Below are 24,565 nucleotides of genomic sequence, written 5' to 3'. Positions count from 1 at the left end.
TTAAGACATCTGGGCATGCTTTCCTCCTGGTTTCTTTATATATGACAGATTATACCAGCATGTCCCAAGCCGTGACTTTTCACATTTTTCCTCACTTACTGATTCCATTTGTTTGCCTTAGCTAGCATGTCTGTGTTATCACTGTGATATTAATAGTCTTCCTGGCCATCCCTTACTCCTAACCTTCCCCCAACCCATTTCAGGTCTGAGTCTATTTTTCTCTGACCTCATATATTCCACCAGTACTGGTGCCGTTACTTCCATTCTCTCTATTCTTCACTCATGCTGTTGTTAGACAGATTTCCTAAAAAATGCATATACACAACGCAAACGTGTAATAATTACCAACTTAAAATTAATAATACCAATTTAAAATAAATATTCCCATGGTTCAAAAGTCAAAATGTACCAAAAGGCACTTAGTGAAAAACTTTGCTCCCACTTGTGTCCTTTATCTTCTCTTTTGCAGTCTTCCCAACAGGTAGCCATGGTTACCGGTTTATTTTTTAGAAAAATTTTAATGTGTGTACAAGCGCATATATATGTATGTGCACAGAAATTTTCCTTTTCTGCAAATGTTAATATATGAAATATGCTTTTCATACTATCCTTTGTGTTTATTTCTAAAGAATATATCTTGGTGATCTTTCATAAAGAGCTCCTTATTCTTTTTTTACAGCTGTATAAGATTCTTCTGTGTATGTACCATAATTTATGTAACCAGTCCTCTCTTGATGGGCATTTAAATCATTCCCCACCCTTCACTGTTCCAAACACTGCTGCAAAGAAAAACTCTTTGATAAGTCATTCTTCTCTTATGCAAGTATAAGCAGGTCCCTTGTGAGGATCACTGTGAGAGCCTGTTATTTTCTGCCTGTTCATTTACTGTTCTTTGACCCTCCACTGCCCCTGCTGCTAGTGCTTTGCTTCTTATGTACCGAGTTGCAGTTGCTTCAGCCCACTCATAGTCCTTAGTTCAGAAGCCTTCAAGGACTGTCCGTTGGGAATAGATCTGTCTCTGTCCTGTCAGTGTGGGAGGAGAAGCAAGCAGTGCAATTCACTATAACAAACTGTGGGAGCACTTGCCGCTGTTTCCTGTTGGGCTGACTTGCCGTTCCCCCAACATGTTCCATGTGTTTCTGTTGCCTTGCTTTGCAGAGTGTTTTCCCTCTGTTCACCATCTTCTTTCCAGATCCACTGAATCCTTTGAAACTGAGCTCACAAGCCACCACATCCATGAAGCTTGGTTCCTGTTCCCTTCTGCTAAAAATAATCTAGCTTTCTACTGAGGACTCTAACACAGCATATCTTTTTCTGCGCTGGATTACAGTATGTGCAGTTCTAATTTAGCTACTCATTAGTAATTCCCCAGACACAAGGATAGATGGCGCCTTGTTTTGTCATCCCCCCAAAAGTCTCTTAACATGGTGTCTTGCATACACTAATGAATGAAAAAGCAATATTCAGTATATTCTTGTCTGACATGATGGGTTCAAGAAATACTTTTAATGCAGAAATCACCACCATTCTTGTGCATTTCAGCTATTTTTTTAAATTAAAAATGCCTTTATTCTTCCTCCTAGGATATTTTGAAGAGTTTACCGTCACAAAGTCTTACATTCCTAGTGACTGCTCCTGTGACCTCCTAGAAATGAGGGTGCCATTCCATTCCATATTTATTCTGTTGCCAGCTAAAAGCACTGGCAGAACTAATTATGGTCCATATTACAGTACCACAAGACCTTAATCTGTGATTTGGAATCATGGGTCTCTTTATTATAGCTGTTTTTATTATGAGATTGATTGCTTTTCTGATAACTTGAATTTTAATTTACAAAAAAGTGAATAAAAATTATTAATAAAATCTAATCTTTCCAGTGCAGTTTTGACTATAGCAACCTTAGTGAGTAAAGCAGTAAATTCCATGCATTTAAGAATACAATGGATCCAGGGTACCCTGTGTTCAGACTGGGATGTCACTGAGATATGGCCACTCCTATGGTGATGACTTCTTTCTCTGCTAATAGGTTTTTGAAGAACCCTCCATCAGCCTTTTTGCTCTGGAGCATTGTGAGGGAAGAGAGTTACATCTAGAAGAGGCTGTGAACTCTGTTCTGAACAAGGACCTGCACTTCTACACCCAGTCTGTGTGGGTAAAAAGTGGACTGTAAGTATGGGAGAAAGGCTTGGTCTGGTTCAGTCACTGTTTTAAGGCAGAGTTGCACAGTTGCAAACCAGGTCCACTGTGTAGTAGTATGCATTCAAGTGGTCTTGAGGAAGAGCCTTTTGGGAGAGAAGGGCTACCATATGGTCACAGCATGTATCGTAGAGTAGATCAATCAGATGACTTTACCCAGTTGAACTGACTTTCTTTTCAGAAGAAATTTCAATATCCCAGCAACTTTGGTTAAGACAGTTTCCTGCTTAAGGCAAGTGACTGCTGGCCAGACGAAGTGCGGTGTTGTTTTTTAATAGCTGTGTATTCTAGAGCAGTTCCCTCTGGGGTACTCACTTGCCTGAGGACTACACTGGTTGGCCTAGCCTGCCTACCAGTATTGTTGTTCATTTAGGTTATCAGTCAGTCCGGGTAGATCCAGGGGCCTGTGCTTTTACAAATTACAAAGCTGCCTTTAAGAAAAAATTAAAAATTATGATAGAAATATTAGATATGAATGTGAACATTTAGGACAGAAATAGTGAGAAGTCTGCAAGTGAGGGGCCTTGAAGTTAAAGCTCTATTTGCTTCCTGGAAAATCTGCCTCTGAAGCCATTTCTGAAGAGTCCGGCATATAAACCAGTTCCCGCTCCTGCACTGTTAGTGTTCTGGTAGCAAAAGTCAGCTAAAACACACATCGCTCTTGACGGTTAATTAAAAAGTGGCTTTAAACGTTTGTCTATGACTTCGAAATTATGTGATAATCAACTTTGCGGGTTTAAAGAGAAAGCCAATAATATAGGTGGAGTTGAAAATTTAGCAAACTATTACAATAAGTGGCTTTTATATTATATACATGTATAATAGCTTCAATTTTCTTCTGTAAAACATTTTAAATGGTTTGATGTTTATTCACACAAATTGATTCTATCTAAGCATAAGATGCCAATATATTATTTAACAATTAACTAAATTTTACATCCCTGTGATAGAGGTCTTTCATAACATTTTAATCCATTTCTTTCCTTTACATTTCTGAGTGAAATTGATATTTGACTCACTTCTGAAAATTTCTCACTTACTTCATTTTTTTCTGGAACACTGGTGCCATTTTATCTTGACATTCTTATTTCTTCTCTTTGGCTTGTTAACCACCTACTCTCACTATTCCAAATTCTCTTTAAAAAGAATTTGAATATGGAGTAAGGAACAGGGAAGGCTGCCTAAGGATTTTCCTAGGTTACAGAACACTACTTAATGTACAGCCAGCTTCCCTTAGTGGCAAGTTGGGTTTGTTTTGTTTTAATCCCCATGCTGTGCCACATCTTTGATCTGTGATGATGTCAGCCATGCTTAAATGTACCATCCCACACAGTTTTCCAACTGTATAATTCATTTAAATCAATACATAATTAGGTACATTTTCCTAAAATCTTACCTAGATTTTATAACTGAAACTTCCCTGCCTGTTTAAATCTGCGGCGGGAGAGGTGGCCAAGCCTGTCTGTGGTCATGCTGACCTGCCTCTGCACCAGTCTGATTGATCAGATTTCTGTAGGAAGGAGGGGTCAGGAATGGGCTATCCATTTCGTTCATCTCTCCAGAATCTGGCCAGGTCTGATCTTGGTTGTGGGGAGCAAGGAGGACTTTTATTAGTGGTGGTCAGGTTAAGTCAGTCATCCCTACCCAAGCTTTCGTAGTTGTAATACATCAAGCTTTCCTCAGCTCTTCGCTTCTCCCCACAACTTACGCACAAGTTGATATCTTTTCCTGCATTACCTGAAGCACAAGTCCTTAAGGAATATTGCACTTTGTAAGTTTTAGAAGTTTTTCTCTGGAAAATCGAGGGGCTGAAGTTGCTGTCATAGCAGCACAAGCAACCCTCTGTAGCTTGCATCCTAAGCCCTGGATGACCCTGTTCCTGAGCTCTGGTCCATCTGATAAGCAGGCTGCCTTGCCTGTTGCTGGTGCTCTTTGCCTCATCCACAAGGCTTTACATCCCTTGGTGCAAGCCAGGACAAACCCTGCCATGATTCCAGGTTCTTTAGCAAAATAAAGCAAGGCAGCCATCTCATCCTCCACACGCTTTCTTAAAGCACTGTGTACACTGACCTTGAGTCCTGCTGAGAATTTCAGGTCCTGTTAGTGACTCCGGCACATTCTCTTTAGTCATCAAGCTTAGTAATCTAATCACCTCAAGTGGTGCTCGGAAGACTTTTTCTGTATAGAGCCAGATAGTCTTTTCAGTTTGTGGGTCATTTGTCTGTGTCATAACTACTGAAGTTGCTATGGTAGTGCAAGAGCAGCCGTAGCCAGTCCTTAAAGCAGTGGGCATGACTGTGTTCCACTAAATCAGTCTTGAGACTCCAGACTCCAGACTTGAGACTCCAGTGTACTTTTACACACTTTAATGCCACCAGAGTTGAAGGCAAGGGTCTGGGGGAGGATTCTCAAAGGAGGTAGGCCTTGAAGAAAGAGGGTGATGGGGAACTTCTGTGAACAATTCTAAGTAGTCTTGGTGGCTTTGGGGAAGCTGTGGGGAGGAGTGGAAGAAGCTATGTCTGGAGAGTTCACTGGAGCCACACCTAGAGGCCCTGAAGGACACGTGATGTGACTTTAGGGCAGGAGTGTGTTTTTCTGCTGGTTAGGAGGTTATGGTCTGCCTTTGAATGTTAAAATGCTATGACAATGTTATCAAAGGAATATAGGATTTCAGAGATGGAGGAAACCTTGCATTCATTTTGGAAGAAAGGAAACCAGCATTGTAACTGGAACCCAGATCTTCTGAGTCTAGGCCAGTGGGCTTTCTCCTACACCTCCCTGATTTTTGTTAGGAAAAAATGTGGTTTTAAAAATCTGCAAACCTAGAAGTTTATGAACGCTATAAGGCAAAGTGCAGATACTTTTGATAAGGGATTGCTTTTTTGTTTTGAAGTACACTACTATTTTCTTTTGTGTTCTCATAGATGGATAGCTTATGAAGGATCCAATTTCTTGGGAAGGCAGATCCTACTCAGGCCTAATGAGATCCCAAACTGGACAGCATTCAGCAGATGGAAGACAATTGGTTCCCTCCGTCCTATGAAGCAGGTAAGGAGAAAAGAACTGTAAGATTCCAAATAGCTTGCTTTTGTGGTAGAAATGTCATAAACCACAACATCTGAAATAATAATCATTTAATTTAGTTTGACATTTACATAGTAGGGGGAGTGAATTAGGATGCAGATATCTTGTACATTTTAACCAATTTGTAAGACTGTATCTAAAGTCAACATTGGATTTCAGTTTTCAGTCCAAAGCCTCATTGGCCATGTTCACTTTTCGTGGAAAACTAAGATATCATAAGTTCTGTGGCAAACCTTGGTAACAGGAATGAACTTTGATACTGTACTAGTTTTAATTTCTAAGCATTTGGATATTCCCCTCCCTACTTATATAATACTCAGGAGGGATCCTGGCAATTTAATTAAAATAAGTATTTATTGCACACCTACTGCTTGTCAGTCTTCTGTTCAAAAGCTTCCCACTGCACTTAGAATACAATCTACCCCCTACCCCACCTTGCTCCTCCAACCTCATCTCTCACATGGCTGTGTCACAGGCATCTAAGTACAGAGTGCTTTCCCACTAAGACTTTTAACATGGGCTGCACCCTCTGTGTAGTGTTCTTCCCTCATTCTTTGACTAGTCATCCCTGTAAATTCTACTTAAGTGTCAGGTCCTCAAGAATGCCTCCCCCACCTTCCCTCCCAATCTACATTAGATCATAAAAGACCTGGGGGTGCTTTTTCTATCAAAACACTGTATGCCGTTTATAACCCTAGCATTAGAGTTGGATTGGGGTCTCTCCCACTCTGCGGAAAACCCTGTGAAGTCAAGGACTGTGCATGTTTTGCTCATTGTTCTACCCCTAGTGCCTGAAACAATGTCTGGAGTATTGTAAGAGCTGAGGAACTATTTGTTTAATGAAGGAATGAATATATCAGTGGATGGACCGATGATATTATGCAAAGTATAATGGAAAATATAAAGATAGATGTGATTTCTGCCATTATTATTAAAGCTTACATTTTTGTTGGGTAAAACATGTCCAACTCAAAGCAGTAACATAAAATGCAAAACAATGCATAATTATCCAAAAGCCACAGGCAGTCCCTGGTTCAGAGAAAGGAAGTATCAACATGTTTAGGAGTAGGAGGGAGGTTTCATGGAAGGTGGAAAACCCAAGTGAAACTGTCAGGGGTGTGACGGCCCGTGGATATGGCATTAGTACCTCTCTCTAATCTCTTTAGAACACTATATTGCTTGAATCCAACAACAGTCCTTTGAGGTAGGAATTATTCCCATCTTCTAGTTGGAATAATAAGGCTCTGAGAGAATAAGGCTCCAACTGGAAAATGGGGATAATGATTCCTACCTGTGACAATAGAAGCACATTGACGAAAGTCATCCAAGTGTCAGAACCAGGATTTGAACCCAAATCTACGCTTTAAAATCTGTGTTCCGAAGCAACCACACTCTACGGTCCGTCAGCCTAAGATGAGCACTTAGAGAGTACCACCTATTTCAGGCACTGAGCTGAATACAGCCTAGTGGGTCTAAATGCTGAGGCTCTGATGTTCTGACCTGACACTTATTTAACCCTCACTTAAGTGTTAAATAAATGGTAACCAATAAAATATTAACCTAATTTATCTTCTCTCACCCTCTTCACATGCACACGTGCACACACACCATGCTTATCCCACCACTCATGAGTTCTGTTGGTTCGAATCCTGGCTCTGTCATTTGTAAGTAATGCAGCTTGGTGAGTCACTTCATTTCTTGGCACTTCAGGTTTCTCACTGGTGAAGCAATGATCACATTGCTTACATCTCATTGCTGTGACGGTTGAGTAAGATAATGTGTATGAACAGTCTGATATGGCTCTGGCTCATATTACTATGGTAACATACTGATTTTGAAAGTGTGTTTTTTTATTGTTCACAATGTCCCTTGAGATGCTCTTTTGAGGGATACTGAAACATTAGTGGCTTTCCTGGCAGAGTGTGTGGTACAGGATCTCATGACCTTTACATCTTGCTTATTCCCCACTCCTATCATGTGGAACAGGAAGTAAGCCCACTGAAAAGCCATCGGAAAAAGCAAAGTAGAGATAGGAATTCAGTTTAGCTTTTACTAACTACATCATAATGCTGACCCTCTGTTAGACATTTTAGTAGCTAAGTTCAACACTGAAAATATGTTCCTCATTTTTTAATGGTGGTTCCTTGTTGAGGAAGGATGTCCCTGCCTATTGCTCAGGATTCTCTGGTAAAGGAGAGAACAGCCACCTCTACTTTTACAAGGAAGTTGTTTTTTTTTTTTTTTTAACAAGAATAGTATGCTGTTTTCTTTCATTGTGCTTTAGGAGCTACCCGATTCCTCTTCTGATTAAACATTTAATTTCAAAATAATATTTTAATAGATTATTTTTCCTGTTGTTTATTTAGGTCACAGTTTTGAAATCCAACAAAGGAATTTGAGTTTCTAAAATAGTAGTGTGTGGGTCACATTTAAATTTGTGGTAAGGTTGTTGGTACTGCTTTAGTTCATATTCTCGTTTAGAAATTCAGGACTAATTAAAATGTGATCCTCTTTGAGGCTGGGAATTAGGAAGTCACTAAGGTACTTATAATGTATATCAGTGTTTTTAAGTATAATTACAGAGGAGTCAGACTACAAATGTGTAATAAGGGTAATTAGTACCTTGCTTGAGTTAATTTATTAAAACTGTGATGTTTGGTCCTAAAGTAATTGGAATTCTGTCATCTGTGAAGGTCACGCCTGTTTTCTTATATGTACAAGGTAATGAAAATGTAATAAAGATATACTGAAGCCTCAAGAATTAATAATTGCAGTGGGAGATCAGGCTGAATTATAGACATTTAAGTACACTACTGTTGCGTTGTTAATGTTGGAAGTAGGGATTTGAAACATTTAAAACATTTTGCCAAGTAGAGATCTTGTTCACCTGCTTTAAATGGCCAGATAATTTGCCCTTCTATTGCCTTAAGTGCTGAGAATGTGTATTTCCTTAGGAAGGCTTAATTACCAAAATTCAGTTGGCTTCATGTTGATCTATCAAGTTTCAAAAATAGTAGACTGTTCATTGGTGCTCTTACCATATTACCTATTGCATTTACCTAAGCACTTATGTTTCTTAGCATGAAAGTGCTCTCAAGTAAGAGACCATTTGTTATTACTAAGCCAGGGTCCTAACTGGGATGGTAATGAGATGAACCAAAGGTGGGGATGTTGGGTGTCATGTATCTTATTACATTAAGCCTGGAGGCCTAAGTCATAGGGCTGAAATAATGGTTTCTGTTGTGCTTCGATTATGTCCCCTGCCTTTCATTGTCTTACACGGCCACCTTTGGAATTCGTCTCTTCTTCCCTGTGCCTAAGAGCAACTAGTGCATTTCAACATAGGTCTGAGAGCATCCTAGTTAAGAGGAACCTGGCTTCTTTGTATCTGTGTTCACCTTATTTGTAAAACTAGGGTCATAATTGTACTTTCTTAATAGGTTTTTGTGGTTATTCTGAAAAATAACAATGGCACAGAATGCATTTAGCATGCTGCTTACACATACTACATGTTCAATAAATATTAGCTATTCTCCTTAGAGGCAAGTCCCAGGTTTAATATTTTAAAACTTTTTATATGTATCTTAAAACTTCCAGGCCAAGGGGACGAAGTCCTTTGTTACACAATTTTTGAGTACCTCAGTATAGTCATTAAACATACATGGTCTCTACTTTTGAAGAAATAAAGGTAACAATCACAGCTACTAGGGCCCTCAGCTGTCTGGGTTTTTCAAGACATCCCAGGGCCAACTTAATGGCATTTAGTCATAGCTCCACAGTATGTCTGACTGTCTTTCTGAAGTTGTTACAAAATCCTTGTAGGTAATACCTTACCCTTATTTTAACTCGCCTACCTCCCTCAGCACAGCTGGGACACGCTAGTTATTGAATGAAACTCATCAAGTCCCTAATTCTTTACCACCTCACTCCTTGCCACATGGAATTCTAGTGAAAGAAACTTTTACTTTATGCTGTTCAAAAAGGCCCTTTTCACAAAGTGTAATAGAGACTGTACAATTTAAGCTTTGTGCTCCATGGCCTACGGATTTACCATATTTATTTATGCAGATTTACTAAAGGGAATAAGAGTGAAACTGATATAACTAAGATAGTTACCTCCCACTTTCCCTCCCAGCTTTCCTCCTCTGGAATTACTTCCAGATTCAAAAGGTTATTTCTAAATGGCTGTTTCTCCTGTCATAGCCTGCAGTGTACATCAGAATAAAGAACCGTGCCCAAGATGAATATCTGACAGTCACTGGAAATCTAGCAGACACCAGGGCAACATCTGTGTGCATTTCTCCTTATAGTGGAAAGGATACTCAGATCTGGCACTACTGCCGAGGACTCTTTAAATCCAAGGTAAGCAATCCTACTGATACAGTACGCCACTTTCTGGCCTCAGTTTTTTGTTTTGAAAACTAGAATCTTGTCAAATCAACTGGCATGATAAAACAGTGCAACTTCTTAGAAACAGGTGTTGATTATAAAAATACTGCCATATATTACTAAAACATTTATATAAAATTGACTTAATTTTTTGATCTAGATAATCCAGTTTCAATTTTTAAGTAAACACAAAGGTTATCACATACTATGGATATACCTAAGTGATTTTTTATTTACAACCAATGGTATAAGTCACCAGATCTAAGCTGGACAATGTGCTTTTGCAAGACGTTCCTTACTTGATGGCCCAGATAAAATCAGCTATGTCTGATTCTAAATAGGTTGAAACCCTTTCACTTTCAAAGTATACAAAAGAAGCAGTAGAAAAAGAAAGCTGTTATTGGAAGAAGCTTAGAAAATAAAATTTAGGGTTGTTCTTTTCTATGACCCTCCCATTATGTTTAATGCATTGGGAATAGAACACTAGTTTTAAAACATTCAAACTGTGTTTTATTGTATCACCAATGGATTATCTTCTTTTTTTCATGCTTCAAAAATGAAAAACATTTAAAAGTAATTATTTTCTGGATATCTTTAGCCCATCATGCAATGTTTTCGTAAGAAAACCAAGTTCAGCATAATACATTTTAAGCAAACAAGGGTTTAACATTTAATTCCAATTCAGCAAATCTTTATTGAACATCTGTGTCAGACGTAGACATCCTATTAAAAACAAGTACCTCTATTTCAGTTGGTTTATTTCTGTACCATTTCCTACCCACAGCCATAAAGAAGACATTAAAAAAGGCTTACTGAAATTATACTATATAGTATTTTTTTTAGACAAGACATACATACTTCAGGTCTATGATTTGTTTACCTAAGAGAAAAGGGACCTAATTCAACTTACTTTAGCAAACACAGTACTGCCAATTAATCATTTCTTAACCCTTTTAGGCCAGTGATACATGTCTTGATGTGATTGGTGGCCGGGACACACCTGGAGCTAAAGTAGCTCTATGGACTGAACATGGGCAATTCAGGCAGAAGTGGAGACTGAATCAAAATGGAACTATCAGCTCTTATCTCAGTGATCAACTTGTCCTCGATGTTAAAGGTGGGCCTTTATAAAATGATACCCAATGTTGGGTCCCTGGATATTAGTTTCAGTTCCACATCTCCTCATTTTGGGTAAAGGAAATCCTTATGTATAAGAGAAATGTTACATCATTTAAAATTATGCTTGAAAAAAAGTTAAGACAGGCAGTTATACAAACAAAACAATTAGCAGAAAAAGCCAAACAACAAAGCTTAGGGTTTTTGTTCATTAGTACAGTTGTAAAACTTGCATTTGCTACATGAACTCAGAACAGTTCTAAATTCGAAGCACCATAAACCCATGAATATCATCTGTTTCTTAGAAACATCTCCAGCTTTTCGCCAGGAATTGCCATGGTCCTTCAAACACTCAGCTCTAATTTATGGTAGGTCTCAATTAACCTTGTTTTTGAATTCAGCAAGGTCAGGGCCAGTGTTATTCATGGCTGTTGCTTTAATTGGGTTAGTCAGTTTTGTTGGTGTAGAAACAAAAACACAGTACCTGACATTCAGCTAGAGTTCTCTCAGAGCACTCTGTTGTAAAGAATCGCATTGTTAAGGCATGCCGCTTACACAATCATGTATTATACCTTTTAGTATTTCAATTTGAGTCATAATAAGGTCCAATTTGAGGTGAATAATGGCTAAGCCTGTTCAGACTCAGCTTCTCATTTCAGACTTCTTTGTAAATGACACATTAATCCACTGAAATGGTGAGCTGAACAGAAGCTTGTGAAAATTGTGAAATTGCTAAGCACCTGCCTGAACAAATAATCTTTTCTTTTGGAATTTCTATTTTAGGAGGAAATTATTGTGACAAGACTCATGTAATTGTAAATCAGCCCCTGGAGGGAGAAGAAACACAGAAATGGGACATTGAAATATTATGAGAGAATCAACATCCCTAGAAAGAGTGAAGGAGGAGGAAACTCACATCTGTCATTGTCTCGTAGACATGGAAAGGAAGCTACTATCCTCACACTCCTGGATCACTGAGCAGAATGAACATTCTCTCCAACCTCTGAGACTATCGCTCTTAACCATGGAAAAGCTCAAAATATTCTTGCCATTACTCAGTGTTCCTATAAAGAAAATATTATGATGTCTGGCAAAGGTTCTATTCCTGATCTCCAGCTGTGGTGAGCAAGTTTCCTGAAGTGTTTATTTTCTCTCCTATCCACCAAACGTGAATCCTATTCCTGATGGCCTGTTATTGGACACTGGTGATGCTGTTATCCTGTAGTATTTATTAATATCCTACCTAGATGCTTGTATGAGTACAAAGCATAAGGGAACAGATTCCTATAGGTCAAGTCATACTTTTGCAAACAGATGAGTAATTTTTTAGCAACATCTGAAAATATATATTAAACTTTCCTAGATAAACTTTAAGGTTTCTATACTGAGACTTTTATAACACACCTCATAAGTATTTATTTTTACTTGTAACTAACCCCAGGCAGGGACATCAGCTTTGTTAGGAATAAGGCACAAGTAGTAAAGTATTTTCTGTAGCTATTGTTTCCTCAGTCCTTCAAACTAGAACAGTACAAATAACCTATGACCAAACTTGCACTCTTACATGTTAACCAAGACATCCCTTTAGGTGACAAGACTCTACAACAGTGGTTACCTGTCTCCACGCTGACACTTCATCCTAGATTTAAGGAGAGGCAATTTTTTTTTTTTTTTTTTGCCTCAAGTGAAGAGAAATTTCAAATGTCCAAATTAAAACAAAGTAGCATTTGAACCTTGACCTTACCATCTTTTTAAATAAATGTGGAGTTGATTTCTCTACTAAATAATAGAAGCCTCACTTCTTCACTCCCATGGTAAGTAACTTTTATTTAAGTAAACTCAGGCAGGAAATCACCTTTGACTTGGCTTCCAGTAGTCATTACCACCTTTTACTGCACAATTCACAAGCATTTTTTTCCTGCTGAATGGGATTGAGACTTACATTAAGACAACTTTTCCTTTTATCCCCAACTTTTGCCAGAAAGCAGAAAAATGCTCTATTTTTATAAAGATTAAATTCTCTGGTGATATTTTTAAAAATATCAACCTATATGCACTTTAGAATGTAAAATAACAGTGAGTATTTTAAACTCGAAGACCCACTATTTTGAGTATTTTTTATAGACTTAGTTTTTCCATGTAAATACTGGGTTTTTTCCTCCCTCAATTTCAGGCTTTTCTCCATCTTTTAAGCAGCCTCTGTAACTCCCTTTTGTCCACAGGTGTTGTGTGCCTCTCATTGTGGGGGAGTATTATTTAATAAAATTTATGTTACAGGATAACTTTTAGTGGGCATGGGCTTGTCTATACACAAAGGTATGTATATTTTCATTGTAAAAAAACAATTTAAAATTTTTTATTTTAATTGTTGGAAATTTTTCTAGAGCCAAAGCAGCTCTTTAAAGAAGTTGTTTCTTCCAAAGAACAAAGCCAGGTTAATGACATTCAATTCTAAATGATACATTGGAATTGTGCCTTTTCTACCACACTGGATTAAATAAACTTGTCAAAATATGGTTTTTTCATTTTCTGAGACACTTGATAATTTGCTGTTCTTTCATGTGCCCCTGTTAGTACACTTGGCCAAATGACCACCTATAATAGGGAGGTCTCATGTTAATAGATACGCAGGTAAGGAAACTTGAATTCATCCTCTCCTCGGCTCAGGTCTTTGCTTTTCTTTTAATATGTGCATATAAAATAGTAGCATTTGATTCGGCAAAGGCACTAGACTACTTGAATCAAACATTCTGTCCAGAGGGATAATACCAGGCTTTCCCTTTCCTCATCTGTAGTAAGTTTCAGGTCCTTGACAGAAATAGTGGAACTGTTCCAAATTTGCTTCAGTGCATCCAAATGTGACAAAGGAAAGCGAAGTCCATGAGACTGAAAAAGGATACATTAATTAGTCAAAAATATGTATACTACTTATGTCACTGAAGTGGCATTTTCCTGTAAATTTATTCTCAATACATTATTTTTGATACCCTTCATGAGTATTTTAGATATGCTACAATTAGATGATAACATAAAAGATGCCAACTTCTATATAAAAGGGATCCTAATTTATGTAGTAAGTGATATTAGTAATTTGAAATGCTTTACATTATACCATTCCTATAAGGCTACAGGTCCCAGCTAGTAAGCTTTAAAACTGGTGTGCATGTATCACAGAAATGTCTGACTTAATCATCCCCATGAAGGAGCTCTGTGAGTAGTGCAAAATGGTAAGTCCACAGTGCAGCCATAAAAAGCATATTACCTATAAATCAAAAATAATCCATTCTTCCCAACCACCACCCAAGGCACAGGATAGGCATTTGTTTTCAGTTGGAACAAACCTCTGTTTCCTCCTCATTCCCCATCATGTGTGTCTCTCTCCTATTCTTTAAGGAATGATAGATGTATACCATCTTTTCTTGAGCTTCATCCTTTGGGAAAAAAATAAATGCATTAGGCCATCAACAACACAACACTGAGGATGTCAGTGCTAGAAAGGTTTTCCAATAGGTCAACATCAAGAAAAATCTTAAAAGCCTTGGTGTTCAAGTGAAATTTACTGAAAACTGTAAAGAATCCTTTTGGCAAAAAGTGATGGGTGTGTGCATCCACACAATGTCTACACTTCATTAGTCACCACAGGTTACTATTTGTATGTGGCAATAAGTTGTTAAAACAGCTGGAGTGCCACCTGGAAGAGCATCCTCAGGATTTAATGAAAAAGCAATGATTTATGTATCAACTTACCAATGACATGCTCAGTTTTTTAAATCATACCTGCACTGTCTTTTTTGGAATCAAAAACATCTGACATTCCTAGGTATAAACTGACAATTTATGAACATCATGAAGTCATTAACTCCTGAGAAATACCAGCTGTGTGATCTACAAAAAACTCCATTTCCATTACAGTACCCTTCCACATGGTCCCTATCTCCTTTCACCCCCCATCTTACACAGTGCAGTTTATCGTCTCTTCCACAGCCTTTAGTCATTCTTTGTCACCTCTTAGATAAGGGCAAAAAAATCTTAGCCTAGCATACAATGTCTCAAACTGACTGGTTATCAGAATCACTGTTTTTTTTTTTTTTAGACAAGGATGTAGGAATGTGTACTTTTGATTCCAAAAAGACAGTGCAGGTAGGATTTAAAAAACTGAGCATTCCAAGTCTGGCCCTGACGGCTGGAAAATCTGGTTATTGAGACATGTTGAGAACCCCTCTTATCCCCCTTGATCATTCATAGGATAGCTCCTCAGAGAGCTGATTAGGAGGAATGGGGAAAAGCCATATGGTATGAGATGGTTCTTAGGACTGTACAGGGAGCTCTATGAAAACATAAATCCAAAGGCTGCAAGACCAGATGAAACTCAGGAATTTATAATTTTAAAAAGCTTTCCAATCGACTCCATGATCAGTTAGCCAGTTTGGGGAATCACTGGGCTAGGAAGCAAAGTTACAGAATATAGACTTTGTTGTCCATGATCTACAGGATAGAGTTTAAGTAGATGCAATATCCACAAAACCACATAGAGAGACAGATGTGCACAGTGTGGAGGACTGGGGCTGGGAAACTCATGAATGAGGTCTGTGGCTGTCCAAGCAGGAACAGTAAGGCCTGAAGTAGGATGGGAAGCAAAGACTAGACATCAGTCACCACATAAAGGGAATGAAGGAATGTTCTGTGAGGATGAGGGCAGGAAAATATGGAATTGGAACTGTGAGATTTGGTCATCATCTGACCTGAAGAAATGGCATTAAACTGAATGCAGGTGGATTCCTAAAGATGGGCAGAGACCAGTGGTTAATCTGATAACCGAGGCCTCTGATGAAAAACACCCTGAGAAGAGAGGAAATCTCCCTCTTGGATACTCACAGATTGATCCTGATCTGGCAGTACTGTGAGGACAATGTGGTCTTTAAACTGCAGTCTCACTACACTGTCCAACCTCGGTAACTTTCCACCTAGAAAACCCCAAAGAGAGAAAGCTGACCTTCAAAAAAGGAAACAGGCAGATTCAAACTTGCTTACAGACATAGGAAACACTTTTACTAACAATTTACAGGTGAATCCAAACATGGCATACACTCCAACTGGACTTTGCTTACCCCAACATTGTACTGATATTATAGTTCACATCGTTATGGAGCTCATTCTTACAGTAAAGACAGACATAGAATTAGATAAATACCAATGTAAGTTTATAAGTACAATAAATAGACAAAAATAATACCATCGAAGTACACACACATAAGTATCACAGCACATAAGGCTGTGGTGCTTTCTGCACAGAACACTCACTCCTCCAGTTTCTCTCCTCTACAAGCTTCTTGCTCAACATGTGGACTCTGGAAGGACGACCTGAGTTCAAAATTGCACTATTCCACCAATTATTAGGTGTGTGACCCTGGTCAATTATTCAGTCTATGTAAGTCAAGCATAGTATCCTATAAAAGCCATCTAATAAAGTCCACAGAAAAAAATTTTTTTTTTCCAAATTGGATTTAACTTAGTGGAACAATACAAAATAAAAACGGACTAGTCTTACAGGGTCATCTGCGTGGGGAAAGATTTGTGAGGGATCATCACTTTATTGAATATAATGGCTAAGGAAAACACTGAAGTAATCTGGGCCATAAGCTGGTGCATAAGCAAACTGTTCTGCTAAAGATTAAACCATGTGCTTGTAAAACATTTGCTATTTTGAATAGATACAATCAAAAACAAATTCTAAGCTTCCTCCAAAGACTATAATAAAAATGTATACAGAATCAGTGTTGGAAGGGACCTTATAGATTATCTCTGGTTCTCTCTTGGTCATAAATAAGAGTTTTATAAAAGTTAGTAAGAAATACTCTTTTCACTCAACCCTGAGAAAGAACAGTAGCCAAAAAGCTGGCCTGGCAGTCACAGCTAGGTCTTGGTGTTCCCCTGTTGAACACAGGCAGTTCCACAGAATGCTAACATCAGAGATCACTCTGTGACCGTGATAGGTGAAGACAAAACACCATCGCTCCATACATACTCATGTCTAAACTCAGGCAAGGCAAGAACATATTCCAAACCACAACACTGACCAAACGTCCCCCTACTCTGGCTAATCAGTGACCACGTCTGCTTTACCACTGATAACTTCAGCCTCATACATCCCTCCTCCTACCTACCAGGTAACATTTAGGAGACTTAATCCTAGAATCCCTTCCATTTCCTGACAACATCCAATCCAGAGCAAAGCCCTGCTTCCTTGAACCCTCTCCAAAATCACCTTACACCTGAGTCCTATAAATCTTTTCTAACACCCTTTTACTGAGATGCCCTGCAGTCCCCAATGGTGTGTGGTCTTCCCACTGCACCAAGTCAATAAATCCAATTTGGTCTGAATTCAGGAGTATGTTCTTGGTGGTCTTTGCTATAGGACATTGACATCATCCATCTGGAAGTCATCAATGATATCATCCATCCAGAAGTATGTTATATCAACTGCAGGCTAAATCTGTCATAAATTAGGCACCTGTACCTTGGAGAAGGCTGACAATAATCTTGGACATTTCTTGAATCTCACTGGCTGATGGCACCCATTTTACCTATGCTATGATTTGGATGTTTGTGCCATCCAAATCTCATGTTCAAATTTGATCCCCAGTATGGAGGTGCAGCCTAAGGGGAGGTGTTTGGGTCACACTGCGGGGAGCAGATCCCTCATGAATAGATTAATTCCCTAGGGTCGGGGGCGGTGAGTGAGTTCTTGTTCCGTTAGTTCCCATGACAGCTGGTGTTAAAAAGAGCCTGGCACTTATCCTCGCTCTTGCTTCCTCTCTCACCATGTGTTCTGCAAATGCCGGCTCCCTTTCTCCTTCCACTGTGAGTGGCCTGAGGTTTTCTCCAAATGCAGATACCAGCACCATGCTTCTTGTACAGCCTGCAGACCATGAGCCAAATAAACTTCTTTTCTATATAAATTACCCAGCCTCACGTATTCCTTTAAGCAACACAAACAAAGACAACCCATCCCTGACTTAATTCCAACAAGATTATTTCAATGTTCAAATTTTTAAAACTTCCTGAAGACTATGAATACCAGAGTACCTATAAATATACATATTTCTCACCCAAAAGGACAGGGCTCTTATTTCCCATCAGGCTGGGATACAAGTTCTTTCCAAATGACTTCTAAGATGCAGGTTACTAAAGGTTGAGTGCAGCACATCTCGTCTGACCACATACACTAAGGATGGATGTAGGTCCACACTAACATGAAAGCACTTCAAACTTTCCATCTGTTCGAAGAGGCGCCTACCCAGAAAAACCGCAAACATCCTGCATTAGCCTCTGACCACCCAGAAGAAAACAGCAAGCTCCACCTGGTGTTGACAGCTCTGCCCCATCTCCCGCAGAGTAAGGGGGGAGTCTGTGCATAATAAAATCCTTCTTCATGTCTGAGGAAAGCAGTTCTTTGGTGCCCTCCAGCCGGTCCGCAAGCGTCCTCAGGAAGCCACTTAATCGTCTTGTTGCAACAGTTGTGGATTCCACCTGCTAGGAACACAGAAGTGAGTCCTGGCCCAGATGCCAGCAGAACTTACTGCCCAGCTCAGTCTCCACAGTAGACTGCAAAACTGCCAGCCACCCGGGACGAACATTAATCCATGTCATTCCAAAGGGGAAGGGACAACCTGAGCCACTAAGAATATCTCATCATTTCCTTATAAACACTGTTAATTCTAAGCTGCCTGTTGTTTGCAAAAAATTTTCAGAATTTTGTCTAGAAATAGAGATCCTTGAGAAAATGGTACAGTCTAAGCTCTGCCTTTTGGAAAGCAGGTCACTGTCCTAAGACGAATGCTTCAGACAGAGAAAGCAACCTTTGCTCAACTCAGCTCTAATCCACTCATCTCAAAACTAATCAAATAACACCCCGGTTTCAAAAGGTAATAAAAGAACAGGAGGCCAATGAATACACCGAGGCCAGGATCTCCAGTACAGTGAATCTCTCTTAACTAGTAATCTGATGTGTGCTAAATCTACAGTTCTCCTGGCCATATTATTCATTTACTCAACCAACATTTTCACACTGCCTGCTACTGCCACTGTGAAATAGAGAGCTGTCTGGACAACATCACAGTTCTCTGGATCACCACGTAACACACGGCACTCCACTCATTCTGCAAATCACCCAGCTCAGCAGTGCAGCACAGTAGACAAGCCTGGCTCATGTAGGAAGAAGTATCCTGGGCTCCTTAAGGTAGGACTTCAGCTGGCCTGGGCTGCAGCTACCATCTTTCATCCTAGCTGCCTTTACTCCTTACCAGGAGCAGCTGCCGGGGTATGCCGGCCCGTAATTCCACGTCTTCCTTTGCAGTATCAAATACAAGCCCCGAGATGGTATCCAAAAGGAAATCTCCCCATGAACTAGGATATGCACCAAGGGGGGAAAAAAAAAGCCAAAACAGTGAGCACAGACGAAATATACATAAAATAGTTATTGCTAGTAAAGCCAAAAGCTACAGATTGGATTATGGCTTCCCTGTCCAGGCATTTTGAGTTCCATTAATTGGACATTACTCAGCATGGAAATCTAAGACCTTCATCAACCACCCTGTGTCCTCCCTCCCCATTCCAGACGCTCACTTGCAAAATTAAAAGTGGGAAGCTAGGCTTCAATACTGATTTCTCTTAAAAGCTCTCAGAAAATCAACCATAGACTTCCATAAAACAGGAAGTTCAACAGACCAAATTTTTAACAAAAGTGTCTATGAGAGGAGATTTGTAGGAAATTTAAACAGTCATTATAGGACCTAAAACCAAATTTTATGTGCAATAAATACAACAGAAATTTGGGGTAACAGCAAGATCTCTGGATTGTGTAATTATTTGAACAGTTGTATGTTACATTTTCCTTGTCACTTACAGCAAGGGATGCTATTCCTGAATAAAATATCTACCATCAATAATTCCAAAACAATTATGTCTAGCAGTGGTTTTACCAGGGGATAGAAGCCAGTGACTAAAAATAACATCGAGGGACAAGCATCCCTATTCAATTACCTTTGCTTTCTCTGGGGTATCTGGTCCTAAGTGTGTGCCGGTGTAAGAAACGCACTCTGTGGGGATGCTCTCTTTAAACATTTCTTAGCAATTTAACATTTTCCTGTGTCACCAGCAGATTTCAAACTGCCGGAGAGTGGAAAATGGAAATTCACAGTATGACTTTTACTTCTCACTCAGTAAGCAAAATTAACACTGTTATGCTTCCCTCCCAGAAAAGTTGCAAAGGAGGACAAAAGCCACATGAGAGACAGTTTTCCCAAGACGTCTACTAGCTGGCAGCCTCACTGCTTTGTGACTTAATGTGATATCCAACCCTGCATCTTTCGTTGAGTCTCAACCTGGAGGGCGTATGCAGATCTCTCAGCACATAAAATATGTGCTTCCTTTGCAGGGTTTTGTAGGTGGAAGTCATACAGCAACAGTTCGTGGAGGAATTTAGTAGAAGTTAAATAGTGCTCTTCTAAGAATATTCGGAATAGACATGAGGACTTCGCACAATTTAGGAATATCTCTTGAAGGGTTCACTTTGGTAAAACCACCAAATCAACGACATACAGCAGACCCCCAAACACTCCAACAATGCTACCTTGAGAGGTGTTAGGAAGAGGCCCCAAATATTCACCTTTCCATGGTATCTGAAGGAGCATTAGGCTCAAAGCACAGGATCATTTCTGGGGAGCAATGGCCCGCAAGTCACATCTTCTCATTCTAGCTCCAGCATCACTGACCAAGACACAGGTCAAAATCCAGCCTGGACACACTGATCATGGTACCCACCCACAACCCTAGGCAGGCAACTTCTGTAACTTAGGAAGCTCTTCTCCAGCCCCAGCTGAATGGAGAAGAAATGAATAGGACCCAGGGGCAGCCGGCCAGTTCTTCACTCTTGGGACTGGGAAACAGAGAGTGAGTCAGGTCCTTAGCAGAAGCAAAAGCTAATAGGATCAATGAGATAGAGGGAGGTCAGAGCACCAACTGGTGATGGCTTAATGTTATGAGTAAACAGAAGCTACAGAAGGAATAGAAGGGAGAAAACACCAGTTGCTAGAAAACCAGTTGGCAGCAGCAAGAGAAATGGAAAAGAGAATTACAGAAAGGGAGCAGCTGAGAAACATTAATGATGGGACACCAGCAGATGCACGATGTTCAAAGGGCCAAACTATGTGGTCCAGAACTGCTCTGAATCCAGAATGGACTTCTGATTCCAGCCTCTCCGTGGCCTGGCCCTTCTATAGTTTCTAGGACTCACTCCCTCAAGTGACTCTGTGCTTCTTGAGCTGGCTTTGGTGACTTTCTGTCCCTTAAGATGCAAGGAACCTACGTAGCCACAGTGATGAGGGCATTTTTCAAAATGGAAGCCTAATACAAGCTTGGGCTTTCTACTTGTGGGAAAGGTAGCACTACACTAGGGCCAGACCTCAGCTAGTTCCTCCAGTAAGTCTTTTAAATGTAGAGGTGAAATTCACACTGAAAAGTCTGATGAAGAAGCAGAGGTATGCTTACTAACTTGTTTTGCAAGTTCTGGCCTTGAAGGTAGGAGGGGACTTGCCATTCCTTGGACCTAGAATGTCCGCTCCTACTCTGATCTGCTGACCCACCCCTACTTACTCATCCTTAAAGACTCACTCAGCACTGGTGTTATTTCTGAAGCCTTCTCTAACCCCCCTACTTAGCTAAATGCATTCCTCTAAGCTCCAAGAGTCTCCTCCGCAAACCTACAATAGAATTTATCACACCATCTCTTCTACAACCACTTCCAAAGTATAAGCTCTCTCAAAGTCCCTTCAATACAATCTTTGAATTCCCAGCAACAAACAATGTCTAGTACGTATCTGCTTAACACATTAACTCATGACTAGTACTTTTTTTTCCTGAGACAGAGACTTGCTCTGTCACCCAGGCTGGAGTGCAGTGGTGAGATTTGGTTCACTGCAACCTCCACCTCCTGTGTTCAAGTGATTCTCCTGCCTCAACCTCCAGAGTAGCTGGGATTACAGGTGCACACCACCACACCTGGCTAATATTTGTTTTTTTTTTTTTTTTTTTTTTTAGTAGAGACGGGGTTTCACCATGTTGGCCAGGCTGGTCTCAAACTTCTGACTTCAAGCGATCCACCCCCCTTGGCCTCCCAAAGTGCTGGGATTACAGGAGTGAGCCACCATGCCTGGCCATGATTAGTATTTTAAATATGATTTGGGCCAGCAAGGTTGCTGCTTTTTGGATATAACTCACATAGCACTGCCACCCAGTGAGGAGGTACTAGCTGAAATGAAACAGGATTTTAATTGGAACTGCTGTCAGCACATGCACTTTAGTTCCTGCTGTTCCAGACTGCCTGTCCGACTTTAACTTCATGGACTATAAAAAGAGAACCCCTCAAAAGAGATCAAGAGATTTCAATGGGTACAGAGTTTCTGTTGGAATAAAAATGTTTTAGAAACGAACAGTGGTGATGGTTGCACAAGAGTGTGACTGTAATTAATGTCAAACTATATATGCTTTAAAATGGTTCAAAATGATATATTTTATGTTCTATATATTTTATACTAAAAATAAAAAGAGAGAGTACGAGCCCAGCCTGGCGTCACTAACACACTGATGTACTCACAGCTCGTTTCTTTCTTTCCAAACTATAGGACTCTCTTATTTGGGCAACGCCCCATGTCCTACATAGAGTCAGGTTCATGATGTCCCCAGGGGCAAGTCCAGAGGGGCCAGTCACATACATGGGACATCAAAGGAATGTGGAAGTCAGCAAAGGACACAGAAACCCCGGGGTCTGCACAGGAGGTAGGGGCCAACTCCCTCATGTCCCTCCCGAAGGTGGCTGCTGTGGCCAGGACTCGGCGCTGTCCTAGCGTGCACAGCCGGGAGGCCGTGTTTACTTGTTCTGGTAGGTGCTGATGGTCACGTGAGTCGAGTGGGCCAGCCCCGCAGGAGTATCCGCTTGATGAATGGTTCCTCTGGGAAAGTACAACAAATCACCCGGCTAAAGGAAGCAATAGGAAAGGGGAGAGAAGTTAATAAGTATTCCTCTCAGTCCTCTTTATTTCAGGGAGATAAATGTTGGCTTTGAGTCTCAGTTCGCCATTTGAGAAACCGCGACCTCAAGACGCAGTCGATACGCTGGGCTCATGTCATGTGCAGTTAGTCTAGCTTCTCTGTGTCCGTGAGCCTGTCACTGTTAACCACAATCCACGAGGGGCTCTCAGTGCCTGAGGAACTATCTTTTCATTCTCAAGCTGAGACTAGACTCACCTGAGAGTACCCTGTCCTGATATAGGGATCAAGGATAGTAACACCCTGTGCCTGGGAAGCCTGCTTCCTCCCTCTTGCATGCTTCAGTGGTTAACAGTAGGAGCTTTAATTTAGAGTCACATAGACACTGCCACTTACTGGCTGATGATCTGGCAATTACCTGCCCAAAGTCTCAGTTTCTTTATCTGTAAAATGGAGGTTCATAGCCCCAAAACTTACAGGATTATTCTGAGGGTTAGAGGTGCTGCTTCCAAGCTCTTAGGGCCATGATGGGCATGTGATTGGATGACATGATCTTATCTGCCAGTTTCCCACTTCCTGATAATTTTTGAGTACTCCCAGGCGCAGGGTCTGTATCTTACCCTCTTGTCTTTCTCAGAGCCTACCCTAGCAAAGCACCTAGCACTCAACACAGGCTCAATGAATGTTGGGATGAATTGAAATACTATACAATCCTTATTTGAACTGAAAAATCAGATGTAATCAAAGATTCATCATTTTCCTAGGCAGCTGAGCCTCCCTCACCCTATTCCAAGTGAATGGACCAAAACCTTCTCCCCACATTACTCCTGCCCTGAGCTACCTCCTTCCTAATCCCACTCAGGCCGAAACATTCCATACAGCAGCTACCTACAGAGAAAAGAGGGAATCTGGAGGGCAGCTCATCTTCTCTCTGCAACTACAAGAGTCAGTCTAGTGCAATGGTTAAGACCATGAGCCCTGGAGAAAGAGCTCAAGAAATACGAGCTTTAAGCAACAGGAATATATCATGATGTATATTCATAAGAGCTATCTTGGTTGCAAATTTTCCCTGAATGACAACAAACTGACAGTACTTCAAGTAAATGCTTTACTGATAATTATAACTATCGTTCACTGAGTGTCTCTGTGCCAGCCCGAGTGAGACTCTTATGTATACAGTCACACGTCACTTAACAATGGGGTTATGTTCTGAGAAAAGTGGTTTGTCACTGTGCAAACATCAAAGTGTACTTACAGATCTAGGTAGTATAGGGTACTACCAAGATTACATGGTGCAGCCTACTGCTCCTAGGCTCCAAACCTATACAGCACGTGACTGTACTGAATACTGTAGAAAACTGTAACACAATGATGTTTGTGTACTTAAACATATCTAAATGTGGACAAGTAAAAATACAGTATAAACAATAAAACATGGTACATCTACATACTCTGGGCGAGCCCATCAGTGATGGTAAGTGAATGGGAGAACCCAGGACCCCACTGTACACTTTTATACGACTAGCAAAGAAGTAGGGTTGTTCACAGCAGCATCACCACAAACACGGGAGTAATGCTTCACACTACAACATTTTACAACGGCTACAGTAACACTAGGTGATAGGAATTTTTCAGCTTCATTATAACCTCATGGGACAACTGTCACATATGTCTGTTGTTGACTAAAACGTCAAGTGGCACATGACTGTGTATTTCATTGATTTCATACACATT

The 24,565-nt window shown here is 40.2% G+C and overlaps 2 protein-coding genes across 19 annotated transcripts in view; one reads left to right on the top strand and one right to left on the bottom strand.

The window, feature by feature from the left end:
- The window catches only part of CRYBG3 (crystallin beta-gamma domain containing 3), a 532,216-nt gene extending 518,918 nt beyond the window's left edge, over window positions 1-13,298 (top strand). For all 3 annotated transcript variants that reach the window (XM_077994302.1, XM_015129327.3, XM_001086806.5), the window contains 5 exons: window positions 2,028-2,167; window positions 5,122-5,245; window positions 9,485-9,643; window positions 10,628-10,787; window positions 11,570-13,298. In XM_077994302.1, coding sequence (XP_077850428.1) covers window positions 2,028-2,167; window positions 5,122-5,245; window positions 9,485-9,643; window positions 10,628-10,787; window positions 11,570-11,658 — 672 coding nt within the window. In that variant the 3' untranslated portion in view covers window positions 11,659-13,298. The remainder of the gene's footprint in view (window positions 1-2,027; window positions 2,168-5,121; window positions 5,246-9,484; window positions 9,644-10,627; window positions 10,788-11,569) is intronic.
- The window catches only part of RIOX2 (ribosomal oxygenase 2), a 27,666-nt gene continuing 16,057 nt past the window's right edge, over window positions 12,957-24,565 (bottom strand). For 4 of the 16 annotated variants that reach the window (XR_003726931.2, XR_013413357.1, XR_013413360.1 and 1 more), the window contains 6 exons: window positions 22,717-22,820; window positions 19,090-19,192; window positions 18,084-18,319; window positions 15,662-15,750; window positions 14,128-14,217; window positions 13,112-13,672 (listed from right to left, as the gene is read on the bottom strand). Coding sequence is in view for 9 of the 16 variants with exons in the window: in NM_001261709.1 (NP_001248638.1) it covers window positions 13,514-13,672; window positions 14,128-14,217; window positions 15,662-15,750; window positions 18,148-18,319; window positions 19,090-19,192; window positions 22,717-22,820 (717 nt within the window). In the remaining 7 variants the exon portion in view is untranslated. 16 annotated transcript variants of the gene reach the window in all.

The sequence above is a fragment of the Macaca mulatta genome, chromosome 2, assembly GCF_049350105.2.
Source record: "Macaca mulatta isolate MMU2019108-1 chromosome 2, T2T-MMU8v2.0, whole genome shotgun sequence".
Classification (NCBI taxonomy): Eukaryota; Metazoa; Chordata; class Mammalia; order Primates; family Cercopithecidae; genus Macaca; species Macaca mulatta.
This window is presented reverse-complemented; position numbering and strand designations above follow the sequence as displayed.